We start from the raw sequence: 18,245 nt of genomic DNA, 5'->3' as shown, positions 1-18,245 counted from the left end.
ATTATCAACAATATGAGGACCTCACTTAACAGGAGTTTGGTCCTTTCACCTTCCTTACCTGGGTGTGATGGCACACCATTTAGCTCAAATGGATATTCTAGTTGCTAATTCTTTCAGCCGCTCATTTCCTTGTACTGTATCATCATAGCTATGAACAGCAGAGACCACATGCAGCCAATGGCAGTGCTTTGTTTATTTTTGTCCACTTATGTCTTCATATGCCAAAGTGTACTCTTTGTCTAACAGAATGTCTTTTCCTTTACAATGACTTAAATTTATTTTTAACACATGTAACATGTTTTCCCCACACACGACATTCATATTTGAAACCCTACTGACCTCCATCACCCGGAAAAGGCTGTGACCTAAAATAAAACCAGAAAAAACAAGAGCTTGTTAGAAAATCTTCATGTTATTGTCTGTGGTTGTCTTTTTATGTACCTTTTTTATAAGGGAACCACCCTACATTTCTGGCTTAATTGGCAGTAAGATTTATTTTTGAAGGTTTTTAATTTTTAGTCCACCATACTTTGATACCATGGGTCTCACTCTGTGTATAACATTTCGTCATTTTAGAGAGAGATAAATTTGGTGAATTGTCTTCTCACCTATAAAGCTATTTTCTTACTAGGAAGACTTCGCCATAATAAAATCCTGCAGTCATTTAGAGGTTACTGATTTGTAGAAGCTTTCAAACTAAAATAATGAGAGAACTGTTTGCTGAGCACCATTAACTGCCAAAGCAATTTATTTTTTAATCTTGGATCGCAACTGGGGTGCTCCAGTATCACCGAGTGGCAGGAGACCTTTATACTGTTACATTTTAGTTTGAAGAAAATAAAGAAAAAGTAGAAGTTGTACTGAAATCTTAAAAAAGAGGAGAAATAAAGACTGGGTATGGGTAGATAACTTTTAATGCAGTGAATGGAATGAACAGTTTCTGTTTCTGCAGTCGCTACTCAAAATAAAAGTAGAATTGTTCACATGCTGTAATTGGCTTACAGTACAACTGCATTTTATTTTGTTCTGCTTCTTTGCTAAATCATAACACTGAACTTCAGTCTAGAAACATATTGCTCTGATATGCTGCCTCCTTATTCTTTTTAATCCTAAATTCAAATACTCTTAAAACAAATCTTAAGTTTGGACATGTAGCCTATGAGTTGCACTATGAGAACCAATAAAAAGCCTTAACATCATGTATTGATCTTCGGAAGCACGGTGTAAGACTTTACATACTTTTAAAGTTTTACATCATGCTATGTACAGTAACCTGTGATATGTTTGCATAAGCAATTGCCTTGACTATGTCTCCTTAATAATAATAATAATAGTTCTTTACATCTATATAGCGCTTTTCTCACTACTTAAAGCGCTTCAGTGAGTGGGGAGCCATTTCAACCACCACTAATGTGTAGCATCCACCTGGATGATGTGACGGCAGCCATTTTTGTGCCAGTACACTCACCACACATTAGCTTTTAGGTGGTGAAGTGTGGAGACAGAGAGATAACCAGTTAGAGACTGGGAATGATTAGGGGGCCAAAATGACTCAGCCATGGAGGGCAATTTAACCTGGACATCGGGATACTCCCTTCTCTTTATGAAGAATGCCCAGGGATTTTTTGTATGACCACAGAGAGTCAGGACAAGGATGGTGCCATATTTACAGCATAGTGACCCCATCACAGCGATGGATCCACATTCTGACCACAGATTAATGTCCCCTGCTGACTTCACCAACACCTCTTCCAACTGCAGCCCAAGTTTTTCTTAGGTGGTCTCCCATACAAGTACTGGCCGGGCCTGAACATGCTTAGCTTCTGGTGGATGACCTGTTCTGAAGTGAATGTGGTATGGAAATCCTTGGATTCAAATGCCATCTTTGAATCTCTAAATAAATTTTAAGGCACTGCCAAGAATATCACAATGAGTATTATCAAGGCAAAATACTTGGCTGGAGGTGTGACAGTAAAATTGTGCCTTGTAAGTAGAAGGTAATGTGTCTTTCACTAGCGTAACAGCCTGCGTAGCAACCTAAAGTCTGGCAGACTGATTGAGATCAGTACGTAAGCAAACACGCTGGCAGCTCTCAGATGGTCTGATGTGAACTCCTTTTCTTGCTTCTCTCATTTAATGACATCTTTTTGTTTGGTTTTTTTTTTTGACTTGGCTTTGACAGTATCTGATAGTGTTCCAAACCTGCCAAAAAGGGAGCGATTCTTTCTTTTCCCGGTTTGCCTCTGTCAATCCAAGAAACCCAAAAGTACAAAGAGACGTAACAGAGAAGTAATGGTTCATTACATGCTGATAGAGAGCCTTGCACCATGCAGACAATGGGTGTTACGTTGTAGTTTTAAATTACTGCTGTTGGCAGCAGAAAAACATTGCAGATGATGGTTGAAACATTTTTCCAATGTATCTTGTCAGGTGATAAGTGTATTATGAAATTATGGGCTACGTTTAGTCTTGGTAAATGTTAGTGTACTATTTCAACTATTTCATGCCCCATTTAAACCCATATAATATAATATACTTTTTGCCGGCTGTGTATTCTAACCTTCCCTGATTTATTACATTGGATGTTCTTGTAATGCACTGTTCTAATCTTTATTGCTACAATATGTTGTCATCGACTAAGGGAACACACTGGTCACAGTAATAATGTTGGGACACCAACCGGGTCATATCTTTTAATAATTTGCCAGGTTCAAAGAATTTTAAACAGGTGCCTGATGGTGCATAAAATAATAACTAAACATAAAATAATAAAGCAATGCAATGGGCCAGGTTCAAGGTTCTGTAGTGTGGTCCGTACTCCTCCGTACAGCTCTGTTCTGTGATCTGCTCTCTCCAGAATGAAATGACCCATGCCAGGAGCGCCTGAGTTTTATACCAGAAGGGGCGGAGTCAGTTGCCCTCAGTGGGTGGTTTCCCAGGGTTATGGAGAAAAAAAAAAGAGATGATACCATCAGAGACAGAATCTCCTCCAATGAGCCTGGAAATTGAACCTCAGATGAGCATCTGTGATATAGTATAAAACAAGAAGAGGAAAGCAATTTAAACAGATTAATATTTTTTTACAGCACTAAATCAGATTTTTATCTATTTATTTTTTGGGTTGTGGTCTCATACAGTTACCACCCGAGGCACAACGAGCAGCATGATACTCTGACTTTGGATCAAAGAAGCCTGAACTTGCAGTGAACATGCAGCATGTGATGGAATGTAACTGATCCAGAATTCCTGCTGCCTTGTAAATATAAAAAAGAAAATAACATAATGGAATACCATTGTAAATACATGAAATATGAGGTTCAATTATTTTTAGAATATAGTTCATAATGGACTATGAGGTAAAATGTAGAAAAAAAAATGCAAAAAGAATGCATGGTGTTTATCGACAGACTCTGAAGTTTAAGTTAATTATGCATAAAATAAATTAGTCTAATGGGGTTTTCATGCCTTGTTCATTTGGAGCATTTGTTCCAAACTGTGAAGCAATTTTTCCTATAGTCCAGTTAATTTAGATAGATGTGAACAAACCGATCACATTCTGTTGTGGACCTTAACCCTTTAGAAATGGTAGTTTCTGTTAGTCCTGGGCGGTATGACCAAAATTCTATATCACAGTATTTTTCAAAATTATACTGGTTTCACTGTATTCAACGGTATTTTTTTCCCATGCATGAGTGGATGTTAACCACACTTTCCACTGCATTACTGCAGTAGTCTGGCTAAAAATAACCTATTCCACTGTCATGAGAATTGTACAAAAAAAAAAACATTTTAATGTGCACACAAGTATTAATACAGGTTTGCATGACCCCATAAAGTGATAATTTTCAAGGGAGTGGCACTAATGGAGAACAAATCACATTTCATGACAGTTGCAGTCAAAATATAGAACAAATTTTGCAAACAACTTAAACTATAATTTTTACAACATATTTTCAACCATCCAAAGACGCATTTAGACTTAGTAAAATATCTAGAGGTGCTTGTCAAAAGTTGCATTGCACTGAACATGTCTTAGAAAAGGAATAAATAGTAAATATTTTTTGTAAACCAACTACACTTTCTGTTAATGTTAACAATCTCTGTCCACTGACACGTTAGCTATATGGATTGTAATGGTGTTAGTTATCTCGATCCACTGCTTGCTTTTTTTTGTCGTAGACAGTACCTCTAGCAAATTTGTCGACAAGTAACATCTGACTTGAGTGTCCTCTAGCTTTTTCAGTTTTACCTGAGGACATGGAGGGTGCCAATCTTAGTTCCATATATTCCTGGTACACCAAAGCATGTTTGCAGCTAAGATGCCTCTGGTGACAACATTTGTAGTTGTTTGGTCCACATCCGACCTTTTAAAACCAAAGTATCTCCAGCGAACAGACACGGCTCCTTTTTTTCTGAAAAAGTTCTTCTGTGTCATCATGTTCAACTTTATAATCTGCTACAGCTTCAGTTTCTGAATGTTCTCTGTCCATTTTCACCGCTCAATACCTCCACTAACGCATGTACTCTGTTGCATGCGTGTTTAGCAGTGTAGCAGTGAAAAAGGTCCCTCCTTAAACAGTTTCCCGTTGCACCATGTTTCGAATGTTGTTTAGGCAATTTAAACTGGTATTGCGGTATAAGAAAAATCCATATCATAACAAAAATAAAAAATGGTTTTTGGTATGAACCGGTATACATCCCAGCACTAGTCTCAGTGCTGTACAAAGTGAACATGGGAGCAGTCCGACACAGGACCGATCTAATTGTAGGAAATAGGTCAAATTTGGGTTGACTGTGGTAGTTGTGATATGCCTTTACTGCTGGCAATTAGATAATCATCATCATACAGTGGAAGGACACTCGCCTGAACATCTGCTCTCAAAATGAAATTGAAGCACATCACTTTATGCCCTAAGCAGAGTTTGCGATCTCCTGTAAAGTCACCAAGACGAAAGTGTCCTTTCTGTAACATGTGAAGTAGCGCATGCTGTTCATGTACTCCTCATGTTATCACATAATAGGCATTCTGTTCATAGAGCTGTGTTTGGTAAACAAATCACATAATTATTGCAAATGTGTCATTGCACAAACACAGTTGTTGTTGACCCTATATGATGATTTTTTTCCCAGAAAAAAAATTGGATCTGCCCCATGAAAGAAGTCCATGACACGCCTCACGGGGTGTTTATTGACACATTTCTGGTTTGATGGAAGTTTGCTTTGTGAACTAAATATTAAAACAAATGAACTAATGATCTCAAACAAACAGAGAAAGCACCTAAAGAGTGTTCAGTTTTTAATGGCTAGGTGTGTCATGTATTGGCGTTGCTTAATGTTGATAGCAAAATAAAGCAAAAAATGATTTTCACATGTAAAATCATATAAGAGAAAAGTTACTCAAGGTGTACTGTTGAGAATTTCAAACTTGTCTTACAAGCTGAGCCCTTAGAAGAGAACATTAATCTTATTTGTAAAAATTGTACACTTTACAAAGCAATAGACAACTGTTCACTAGGAACCATTCAATTGCATTTATTTTAGTACTGCAAAGTTTGTTAATGAATTGATCCTTGGCATACTTTGTTGAAAGTACTCTTGAGAAATGGTTGTCATTTAAAATTGATTCAGTCCAAGTGCCCGAGAGACAGCTGAAGGACAGCAGAAGCACAAATCAGGGAGGGCTGATGGACAGTTTGTAAATGGGCACCCGATGCCCATTGAGAGAAGCAGCAGTAAAGAAGGGCTGGTGCCGGCATTTGAGTCAAAGAGGGCCAAGTGAGTTATTCCTGTTGTGGACAATGTGCAGGATATGGTGGTGAGTCACCAGTACAGTGAGCTCGAAGCACAATGATAAGGTGACCTGGCGACCCAGGTTTTTTTTTTTTTTTTAAATAAGGCAGCACATTAAGTTTTTGTTGTGATGGCAGATAAGGTTGAAAGTAACTTTTTGTTTTTATTTTATGCCTGTATACAAGTCTGCTTCCTTGTATTCTGATAAAGAAAATAAACAGCCTCACACTGGCATCAACAAGCTACATCTGTTTGGTTTTAATGTGATTTAGAAGAACTGTGCAAAGAGGAAGACCTTTGAACCCAAATATATTTCAGGACACACTCCCATCCACACACACATAAACCATCCATTTTGGACTTGCCAGCTAATGTACATATTTTTGAGGTGTATTGGGGGGCAGTCTGATAACTCCTATAAAATGGTGGAAAACAGAGAACATGTGAAAAATCCATTCAGAGCATGACCAGGCCAACAATCAAACTGAGATCACAAAGGCGTGTCACCAGACTGCAGTGATGCAGATTATGATTCTTTTTTTTATCCTAAATGTTTAGGTAAATTTATCCTTACAAAGCACAAGTCCCATTACACAGTTCTTGACATATTTCTCAATAAATTAAACAAAAGTACAAAATAACTTGTAATCTGTTTGATTAAATACTTGCATTTATATACAGTGGAACCTCGATTTGTGAGTAACTTGGTTTACGAGTGTTTTGCAAGACAAGCTAAAATTTTTAATAAATTTTGACTTGATAAACGAGTGAGGTCTTACAATATGAGTACTATGTATACGCTTTGTCTGCTGAGTGTCATGTGATCACAACTGAGCTGATGGTTCTTCTCTCTCTCTCGCTGCGTGATTGTGGGCAATCGTCTCCTATTGTCCGTCTGAGTCGGCGTGCCTCACTCATATAGTCAACATCCGTACGAGCGTATAGTGTTTACTACAGCATTGTGAATGTGTGTGTGTGCGTGCGCATGTGTGCTGTGACGTGTGAGTCCCCGTCTTGCACCCCAAAACACGAAACTGAGTCTCAGTACTTTAGCAACACCAGCTTTATTCAACTTGAAACAGCAACAGCACGGTTATTTATTGTAGCGGGATCTGCCACTCTCCTATACACACAGCAGTCAGGCAGGGTCGTGGCCAAGTAGTACTGTGCCCTGCACATTTATAATGTTCCTTGTATCACCCATCGACGGCAGGCGCTTATAGCATGTCCGCTATCTTTTCGGATTCACTTTTACGGCGAACTGCTACAGCACTGGGAGAGTTCAATTGCTTTGGGACGCTCTTCTGCTTGTCGTCCTGTTGGGTGGAATCCCACAAAAGTTTAGAAACTCACTCACACCAGCCATGATTCTTTTCAAAGGTAAAGTGCAGTTTAATTTGTTTTATGTATTTTTACTTTATATTTTGTATTAATCATTTTTATATGAATAGTTTTGGGTTGTGGAACAAATCATCTGAGTTTCCATTATTTCTTATGGGGAAATTCACTTTGATATACGAGTGCTTTGGACTGCGAGCATGTTTCCGGAACAAAGGATGTTCCACTGTATTTAGGTTTTTAATTTTTTGTGTCGTTAAGAGTGTTGGGATTATAAATGTAAATGATAACACTGGGTAACACAATTTAACTTGTTTTCATCATCCAAATCAACATAGGTAAATCTCACAGTATGTCTCTTGCAAAATTCAAATATCTACTCATACTTTCATACTTCTAATTTATAAAAAACATATATTTACACCATATATACGGTCAGGGAGCATCTCACCTAAAAGGCAGAAGTGTATGACTTTCTGCTGCACTTGGCCTCTGGGAAAGCCATAGCATGGATATCTATATCCATCCATAGAGCACTGAGATTCCTTATACCATGGCATCGCTTTTCAATTTTAGAAATGTCCTGATGACACTGTTTGCCTTGCTCATCACTGATCACTCTGAGATTTCCAGCCAAAATCCAGAGGGAAATCTGAGAAATGATATTTTAAAGACCTATTACATCCCATGGCTTTGTACAACTTCAAAAGATCAATCACTATTTCTTGGTTGTTGTCTGCCTTATGATTCTCCCAAGATGTTCTTGCATACATTCTTGAAGGACTGCCATTCTGCTTTTCCAGCTGGGTTCAGCTGGTCATCGAAATTCTCATCTTGAATCAATTCCCTAATTTCAGGTCCTACAAACATTCCTTCTTTGATCTTGGCTTCACAAATCCTAGAAAATTTCTTTCTTACAGATGTGAATCCAAATCCATTTTGATCCATTGCCTTAACAAAGTTCTTCGTAAGCCTGACCTCAATATGGAAAGTTATAAAATGTTCACAATCAGCAGTAAAAACATTTACATCTTAAATTTAAATTTTAAAAACTTGTATACTTTTTAAGGGTTTATATGCTAAATATACAGGCTAAAAATAAGAACTATGGGTGGGTGAAAAATTCTGAGTACATTTCTAAAATCGGCGTGAAAAGTACAGTATTTCAAAACACCCCCTAGGTTGTTCTGTCACAAAGTCTTTGTTGACCAGTGTAGTTTGCTTAATAGAACATAAAATAAATTAAGATAAGTTTTCCTGAGCTAAGGCCATCCAACAGAAGAATAAGCAGAATATGCTCCTGTTTTTCTCATTTCCAGTGGCCCACAATATTTCAAAGAAGTTGAGCCTGACTTATCAGGTGTAGGCCATCTCCGGGCATTCTACAGTCAACAATGCAGCAGAATCTGGTCTTCGATGGTTGGTGCACCACACAGTGGCCTGGCACTGGCACTGCCACCAGTGCTAACTTTGTCAAATTAACACCCAGCGTCATTGTAGGGCATTTATAAGGCAAATAGATTATTGAAGGCTGTCAATAAACCTTTATTCTGATTGCATCAATTAAAATACAAGAATAAAGTAAAGCAATGTGATCAACCTCACTGACAGCTCTAATAACAGAAACCCATGCTAAAAGATGTGGACCTTCAACCACAGATTGAAATACTAAGATCCCTGGGCCATCTGGTTTCCAAATGTACAAAGCGTCACCAAATTTGAGGGGCTCTGTTGTGAAAGGTTCTACCTCCTTCAGTTGTTCTATTTACCTTTGACATTCTCACCAACAATGGAAAAACCTAATATGTCACATCTTTCAAGTTTTTGGCAAATTGAGAAAATGATGTCGCCCCTATAATTAGCGATCTCTGGATTTAGTTTTCCCTGAGCTTAACGTACACAATTTTGTTTTTTTCACGAATCAACAACACCTGCCATTTAAATTATGCATTCGCAGCATTTAAATCACGTGATCGTAATCTGACGTGTTTATTGGTAGGCAGTCTTTCCTCATTGGTCAGTGGAGTTGCTAGGCTTTTGTCTTGCAGTATGTAAAATACTATGTATATACTAGCTTCTTCCATCATGCTATGACTGCAATTGCACGTGAGCATTGTGGGAAGACCTGAATATTAAAAGCAAAGGAAGCAGACATGTAGAAGACAAAGACATTAGTGAGTGGAGCAATGCAATTCTCAATGTAATACATAAAAAAGTATATCATGGTTCTTCAAGCTTGCTTTTGCATTGGGGTGTTGGGATGTTTTACTGCTGTCCCTTTCACAGCACAGTGGATGGATGACAGATTACTGGAAGCAGTGGTAATTGCAGTAGTATTGTCATTGTACATTGTGTGAGGTGTAATGTGAACATGAGCAGGACAGAAACACAAAGAAGCAACCTTCACTTTCTCTTTGTTGGACATAACATACAAAGAGAAGTCGCTGTTTGTGAGAGGTCATCCAAGGAGTATGGTCACATGAATAACATATCACTTATGACTTATCTTGGTAATTCCCCAGGTCAAGACTTAGTATGAGTAAACAAAGAAGTGAATTTGCTTTCTTAAGCTTGCATGATATTACTATGGCCACATGTAACTTGTACTTATGTTGATGAGACTGGTTCACTGATTTCATTGATGATGCATATATTCAACTCTACATTAAGTTAATTCATTTTGAATAAGTAAATTTGTGTGTTTCTTAAGAATAGCTTATTTGAAATATATCTGGAAATTGGATGTATCTTGAAATACTGTATGTCCTAAGCCAAAGAAACTGTTGAATATGATAGATGTGACTTTGTGCTGTCATCTTTGATGCACCAATGAGACTGCTTCTGGAGGACTGTGTGCAGTTCTGGTCACCACGCTACAAGAAAGACATAGCAGCACTTGAAGCTGTGTAGAAGAGAGCAACAAAGCACATCCCAGGTGTTAAGAACATGTCTTACTTCAACAGACTCAGAGAATTAAACCTGTTTAGTCGTGAGCAGAGGAGACCTAATGTAGGTCTTCAGATTTCTCAAAGGCATTGATAAATTAGGTTCTGCAGAATTCTTTCAGCTATGATGTGAGTCACATACTAAATTAAGGGGAAGTGCATATAACACCAAAGCCAGGATCCACTTCTTTACTCAAAGAGTAAAGCTACCAAGACATGTAGTTGAAGCAGAAACCTTCATAACCTTTAAGAAGAATCTGGATGAGATGTTGGCACAGCTTAGCTATTAGTTAAACAAAGAAACTTGATGGATTAATTGGTCTCCTCTCGTTTTTTTAATTTCTTGTGTTCTCTGCAGTTTGAGTTTTTCACCAGTCATAGGAATGGTGGGCTCTGGTGTCAGTGAAGTAGTGGTGATACAGACAGCAGGCGGCATTTGAGCTGATGAAAAGAGATGGTTTGCAACTTCTGGGGGCAATAAAAATGCAATAGAATGTATCTTCAGGTCCTTTCAGCTTTGTATACAGTATGTCTCTAGTTTTTAAGATCCTCATCCACAATTTTGTTTCTTTTTTTCTTTGCATGTTTACAGTTTTAATACATTTTGCAAGGAAACAGTGTGGAATATATTATCAATGCAAAAGACAAACCAGTGGCATCATTAGTCACAAACATGTGTGCACCTTTCAGGACTTGCTTCCTTATGTGGAACTGTTGTATGAAAACTAATGACCTGGGGCCTCATGTATAACGCCGTGCGTAGAACTCACACTATAACATGGCGTAAGCACAAAAGCGGGATTGTGCGTACGCACAGAAAAATCCAGATGCAGGAATCTGTGCGCACGCATACTTTCACGTTCTTCTACTACATAAATCCCGATTTGCGTGAAAAGTAACGCACGTGCACGCGCCTTCTGTCCCGCCCCAACTCCTCCCAGAATTACGCCTCTTTGAATATGCAAATCAATATAAATAGCCTTCTGTGAAAAGACAATGGGAAAAGCATGGGGGAAAATATAAGAATTTCAGCGAATACCAAGTGGAGGCAAATGAAAAACGTACTATTTGTTGGTTTAAACAGTAATATAATCAACAAAGGGAAGTTGATCGAGTGACAGTGTGTCGGAGAAACTCGAAGGCTCAACTTCACAAAGTCGCACAGTGCCCGAAATAAAAAAGAAATCACATATCAAAGTCGCCGTGAAAAAGCGAGTCGTAGCCCACCGTCTGAGTGTCATATGAAAGCTTATTAAGGTACAGACAAAAAAAAGGCACACAGTGGGGAAAAAAGCACGAAATGTCAACTTTAATCTCGAAATTTCCACTTTAATCACGTAGTTTATTTTGCCATTAAAGTAGAACATCTTAAACTTCATCTTAAAATCGTTTAATTTACTAGTTTCTCAAATCCTATTGTAACTAAAGTGGCATGTTAAATGCTTTGTTCTGTATTTGATCTTCTATGTGCTCTATGTGTATGAATCACTACCTGCTTTTTAAACGGGCTTTCTCTTTCTCAGACGGGACACATACTCCATTACATTCTTGATATTACAGCTCTCTGAATAATTAAAATACTGAGATGTATACGTGATATCTTTTTCATGATGATAGGAATGAAAGCATGTTATTAAACATGGGAACACGGTGGCGCAGTGCTTGTTCATGTCTCACGCAAGAGGCTTGCTGCGCCATGCGCAACCTTCAGTTAAATAATTTATCACAGCAGTACTGTCTCTTTCAAACGTACTAACCTCCAATTCCTGTCCTTACTTTTCTTTCTCCAAAAACTCAATCGCCACACAATAAGCTATGTAATAGACGTGAAGCCATCTGTAAGCTTAGAACTTCGATTCTTCAAAACTTTTAAGGAACATTGAAATATCTTAGTAGTACGTGTTTAATTATTATATCCGTCTATCTTTCCAGTGTCGCGTCAGCACCAGCAATAATACAGCGCAAGGCAGGAACAATTACTGAACTAGCTAGCGCTGCGGCACCGTGTCCTCACATGTTTAATTATTAACAATACAGATTATTTAAATGAAGTTAAAGTTTTATCTGTATAATATAATCAACATGTTTTGCTGCATTTCGTCTTAGAAATGAATACCGTCATCATATGTAAATACGCACTTTATAAAGTGGCGCAGGTTGTGCAATATTATAACTGTAGTGCAAGTTTACAGTGGGGTAATTGTACTTATAAGTCCAAATATTTCTACAAGGAGCACTTGATGGACTGATTTAGTGTGTTTAGAGTTCTTGGGATGAAACTGTTTCTAAACCGCGAAGTCCGTACAGGGACTAAAGCGTTTGCTGTGGCTCAGGCAGCATCTGCTTCATGCTGTGTACCGATAATTCTCTTTCCAATCAGCTGCTGCTGTGATTTCCCACTCAGATACAGTAATATAAATACTCTGAGTGGTGCAGTGAGAGTAATATGGAAAAAGATGATCTGCTGTGGCAGCCCTTAACGGGATCAGCTGAAAGAACATGCAGTGAGAGTTACAACGCTAAAGCAGTTATGGTATTTGGAATACTATGGCTATTCCCTGGACCATTATATTGCTGCAGGTTAATTACAATCAGATGCATTACACTAATAAACAATATGCAGTTAATTTCAGTGTATTTATAAAGCCGCGCCAGGAATGTGGATTTAAGAAAGAAAGAGTGATCACACAGGAACAGTAGCACTGCTTTGACACTGGGTGCCGCCAGTCTGCAAAACCGGGCGGATAAATTGCGTACGCCAAGGAATGAGTTACCGTGGAAATGTGCGTGGCTTTACGCCAAGTTTAGGTTTTATACATCGCGATTTGAGCGTGGAAAGGTTCGTACGCAACATTTCTGTGCATACGCACCGTTTATACATGAGGCCCCTGGTAACTTACCTGAGAATTGAGAATGAAGAAATCCCACTACATTCCTGGCATGGCTACTCTGCGCGTCTCCTGCGTTCTGATTTGTATCTGAGTGTTTGATCGAAATATTTATAGACAACCATCCTGCAGAGCTCAACATCTCTAAATTTATGATTGGTGAATTTTCATGTTATATTCTGTGGTTGAGGTTGTTAAATACTGTCCATGTTGTAGTTCAAAAACAAGCAGGGATTTTTAGATGGCAATGCCAGTTTAAAATGGGAGAAGCGTGACATTGGGAACAAAAGTAGATCTACTTAATTGGTAGAGGTGTTTCATTTTTCTTGAAATTTTGAGCAAAGTTCTGACAAGGGTGCCACATTATGTGTTCTAGCAATGAGTAGATTTGGATTTAAAAGGTCCACATAGATACTTGTTGGAGAACTGAATGCATGTACTCAAAGCTGTAATGCCATAGAGCTTCTGTGCTGCTGGCCAGTTAGGTGATTCAGACAGTGCAAGTCATTATCTTCATGTGTATTTTTGTTGACATTTATTTGATTACAGCGGAGACTCCAATGTGATATTTTGTAAGGTACAGAACCAAATCCTAATACCAAACAATGAGAGTTTTATAAAAGTAACATACTAATTAATATGGCCAACTTTAAAAAAATTTTTTTTTTTTATCTTGATTATAGGACTACAGTTCTGGCTGCCGTGGCGTTCCTGGATGCCTTTCAGAAAGTGGCAGACATGGCCACCAACACGAGAGGTAAGCAGGGTTGCTGTATTTTGGCCTCAGTTTAAAGGTTGGTTATATGAAATGTCGATGTCAAAGGATGTGAACGGTTTGTTATTTTTGAAAATAAGGCTGTTTTGTGTCAAGGCTGTCACAAGGCTGTGCAATATACCGGTGCAGGTCATGGCTCAGGTTAAATTATTTATTTTCAGTTCTTAATTTAAAATCAACATTTATCCTACAATGGTAATCCAAATTATCAGTCACACATCAAGCTGACAATTGTCCTTTTGTATGGCTGCATTGTTCCTATCAGTGTGCAGAATGTGTGATCCCTGTGTTTACAGTGGTCTTCTATACAAAGACTCCCTGTTTACTCAACTACTGCTTAGCAGCTTGCAGGTCATTTTCTTTTCTAATTTGTGTTTGTGGCGGGTTGTTTTGTGCCTCACCTTTATAAAACTGGAATTCAATTTATAAAATTACAGCTTTTGCAGAAATATAACATGTCTTCTACAACTTACTCATTCAGAGATTATCTTGTTGGTCCTCAAAATTGGGTGCAAGTACAAATCTACTCTTTTTTTTTTTTGCTGAGTTAAAAATGTGATGGTGAAATGGGCCTCATCATGCTTTAACGGCCCTTCCTGATTGCTAAAACCTAACATTTCCATTAAAGGTAGGTACTCGTCCAAGTCCAGCAGAGCCATCTGGATTCGACAGCCAGTGTATGTTAGATATTCATGTTTGTAGATCATGGAGATGTGCAGGGAATGTTCTGTTTTCTCCAATTACTGGGGAGTACATTTTACACTCCTGAGTCTCGATGACAGCTGCACAAGCATGGTGAGCAATGGGCTTGGTTGAAGTTTTAAGAGCACATAAAAGTCATCTCTGAAAGCAAGATGCCATATTATGCTTAAATGCAGTATTGCCAGCTTGGACCATCTTCAATGATGTTAATCAGAAGGAGGGAAATCAGAAAAGAATTTTCATTTAAAGAATGTGCAAAATTATTTTCTCAAATGTCCACCTTATTTTATTCCTTTTGAGCTGTCAAGCTGACAAATACTACTAATAAGGGTGGGAGTGCCAATGGGGCACAATGATTGGCATCAGTGCCTCCCAACTGCAGGAGACAGAGTTTGAATCCCAGCCTGGTCACTGCCTGTTCACATGTTGTTGCCTTGTGTTTTTCTCCTGGTCCTCCTGCTTCCTTACTTTCCCGAAACTATTCAGATTTTGATGAGAGTCAACACTAACCTGGACCTTTGTGGGTGGATGTCAGAAATGAATGCATGATACTATGAGGTTTCCCACCAGAGGTTTCATTGTTTTATGACCTTCGACACTGTAGTTCAAGTTCTTTAATAATATGTATACTTGTATATATTCACATATTTTGTATTAATTATATAAAATGTAAAATGATCTACCTCTAAAAGCTAATCAGATTTGTTCACCTTCATGAAGCCAAAGACCTTAGACATCATGACACTCATTATGGTGCTGTGCTCCCTCTCTGATCACATAGCTGAACATCACGGAAAGTTAGCCCAAGTAGTCATTTTGCTGTGGATTGCTATGGAAATTAATTATTATTCTGGAGAAATTATTTTTTCTGAAATTAAGTGAAATTAAATGTTTTTTTTTTTGCTCAACAAATACTAAAGAAGAAGAAACGTTTCTTACTACAGCACTTTACATAAAAATCCACCACCAATGTGCAGCATCCACCCAGATCATGTGATGACAGCCATTCTTGTGCCAGTGTACTCGCCACACATTAGCTAATAGCTGGTGAAGTGGTGAGAGAGAGTTAGCCAGTTAGAGACAGGGGGGATAAGACGGGGGCTAGAATCTCTAGGCTGAGGTGGGCAATTTACCCTGGGCAAACAATGCCCAAGGATTTTTTTATGACCACAGAGAACCAGGATCTCAGTTTTATGACTTATCCAAAGGATGGCACCATTTTTACAGTACAGTGTCCCCGTCACAATACTAGGACAGTGGGATCCACACAAAGATCAAAGGGTAAGCACAACCCAAGCTTTTCTTAGATGATCTTCCACCCAAGTACTGGCCGGGCACAAATATGCTTAGTTTCAGGAGGATGACCTGCTCTGAAGTGCATGTGGTATGGTGGCTGAGGTGAACTTAACCTCTTTTAAGTTTTTTCTACACTAATTTGAAGAATGCTGTATGTCTAATAATGTCTTGTATTGGTTGTTTGTGAAATTATGGGAAACATGATTACTGCTGTCCATATTAGCGTTAGCAAACTATAATCTATTCAACTGATGTTCTTATAACAATTAAGTGAAGTACGTAAGAGAAGCATCTAGACCAAGCCCTCTTTTTCCATGACAGAGGTTCAAAATGAAACCTTCCATACATGTGGAAATAAACATTTCCTTTAAATTAGACACTAAATCTTCAGGAATGGAGCTTAGCGCTTCTCCTACAGGCACATCATGGGCACCTTGCAGAAGCAAAGAGAAAGACTGCTGTCTCTCCTGCATTTTCGGTTGCTAACTGTTCACTGGCTGACTACACCATTGCTTTTAATATCACGGAAAACCTGTTGTGCAGAGATGTGCCGTAAGCGTCAAAAAGTGCAGAGCTGAAAGACTGTTGCTCACAGACCACGTAATGCTCAAGGTGACTGGTCATCATCAGTTGCCATCATAAACAGATGGTGAGCAAATTAAATGTTAGTATTTGCACATAATGCAAGGACATTTCTTTTTTTTCATAACACCTGCACCATCAGGTCTCATTAATACCCTGAAAAGTTTGATTTATCAGCTCAAATCAGACTTACTGTTGGGTCCCTGCTGTAACAGAGGTAAATTGCAGAGCATCCATCTATCCATTTTCTGAACAGTAAAGGTCATGGCAACCATTCTATTGTGGACAAGACAAGAACCACACTGCTTGTCCATCTCACACATAGTCATCCTTGGCCAGTATAAAGATGCTAGTTATTCTAAGATACACATCATGGAAGTGGAAATCTGAGCCCAGGTAGAAAACCCAGAGAAGTACAAAGAGAATGTGCAAATTCCACACAACATATAATGGAAGGCTGAAAGGAGGTCCTCTGAACCTTGAGACTACTGTAATAACTACTATGCCACCAGCTGGAGAAATCCCACCCAGAGAATGAAACCCCAGTCCCAAGACCACCATGCTGGCCAAAACTACATTAAATGTATACCTTACACAGTTCGTTACAACTGACATTTTTCTTGCTTATAAATAACATAAATGTTCATCTGTTTGCCCCAACAAATACTGTAGTTGACACCAGTTGCCTCCAAAAGACTGCCATCCCGTCCAGGTTTAGGGCCTGCCCTATGTCTGATGCTGCGGGCTCACATGACCCTGTTTTGGACTGAGATGTTTAATAATGGATGGATGCATTTATTACTGTTAGCTGTTCTAAAAATATTAATGTGTACATGGAGATATGTTTGTTTGTATTTGTTGTATGGTGTTTTGTTTTTAGGATAATGTTCTATTTGTAAAATTGTTTAGCCGTCAGTGTCTGTCCACTAGGCAGTACACAGTGTGACCATCCATTTTCTAGACCTGCTTATCCTGAGCAGGGCTGCAGTAAAGATGAAGCCTATCCCAGCAAACATTGACAGGAACAGTCCCTAGACTGGACACCAGCCCATCCCAGTTTGAACACACACCCACCAGGAGCCAATTTAGCAATGCCAGACCACCGATGTTAAACTGTATGCACATTCACTGCTTGTTCTGTGTCTAAATCCAGTGCTCTGTCTGCATTTCTGCAGTCTGGCTTTTTCAATGACGTGTTCACTTGATGTGGAAGTGTATTTTTGGCTACTCCTTTTTTTTTCCCCTAGGACAGAAAGAATCATTATTGTACCCATTGGTTGTCTGGCTTCCTGTGAGAGCTAGGCCTATTGTTAGTGAAACAAACGGCTGTATCCCTGAGCATTAACCGCTGTGTTCAAATATAGGCTCTTTGTAAGTGTTGATCTCATTTCATGGGTCAGGTCTTTTTAACCTCGTATACTTTTGCACCATCATTTCCTGCACAGCGTCGTAATGCTGTATTTATACTGTAAAGCAACAGCCCCAAGCCCAGTTGGAAGGGTGACTGCTATTCAAAAGGTGACTTTTTGTCATCGCTCCATGTTCCTTTTTCTTTTTCCATTCTCATTATTGCCATGGCTGCCTTGACACAAGTGAACTGGGAGAGTAAACATGGGCAGTATGGGTCATCCCCACCAGGCCTTCGTCTTCTGGTTTTGTGCGCTCCTTACTTAACTGATGGAGCAGCTCATCTGCTTTCCCTTAACAACAAATTTACTTTCTGTGGTTACTGCTGCTTCTTTTCTGCTCCAGATTCCAGGGTTCAAAAACTCACTGTTTGGGGCTACTCATGCGCATCGGTGGCTTTATAAAGCAACAGATTTGTTTTACAATGAAACAACAGAGTTAATGTGTAGAAACAATGGAGATGCACTTCTGGCAAGAGTACGAATGAGACAGAAAAACAAATCTACGAACTGACAGCATGAA

The 18,245-nt window shown here is 38.8% G+C and overlaps 1 protein-coding gene across 7 annotated transcripts in view; it reads left to right on the top strand.

The window, feature by feature from the left end:
• Window positions 1-18,245, top strand: part of mtss1lb (MTSS I-BAR domain containing 2b) — a 265,560-nt gene that overhangs the window by 61,722 nt on the left and 185,593 nt on the right. For all 7 annotated transcript variants that reach the window (XM_028809688.2, XM_051931520.1, XM_028809683.2 and 4 more), the window contains exon 3: window positions 13,645-13,718. In XM_028809688.2, the coding sequence (XP_028665521.1) occupies window positions 13,645-13,718 (74 nt within the window). The remainder of the gene's footprint in view (window positions 1-13,644; window positions 13,719-18,245) is intronic.

This window comes from Erpetoichthys calabaricus, chromosome 9, assembly GCF_900747795.2.
Source record: "Erpetoichthys calabaricus chromosome 9, fErpCal1.3, whole genome shotgun sequence".
NCBI classification, from domain to species: domain Eukaryota; kingdom Metazoa; phylum Chordata; class Cladistia; order Polypteriformes; family Polypteridae; genus Erpetoichthys; species Erpetoichthys calabaricus.
The sequence above is the reverse complement of the archived record's forward strand: the minus strand, read 5'-3'. Positions and strand labels throughout refer to the sequence as shown.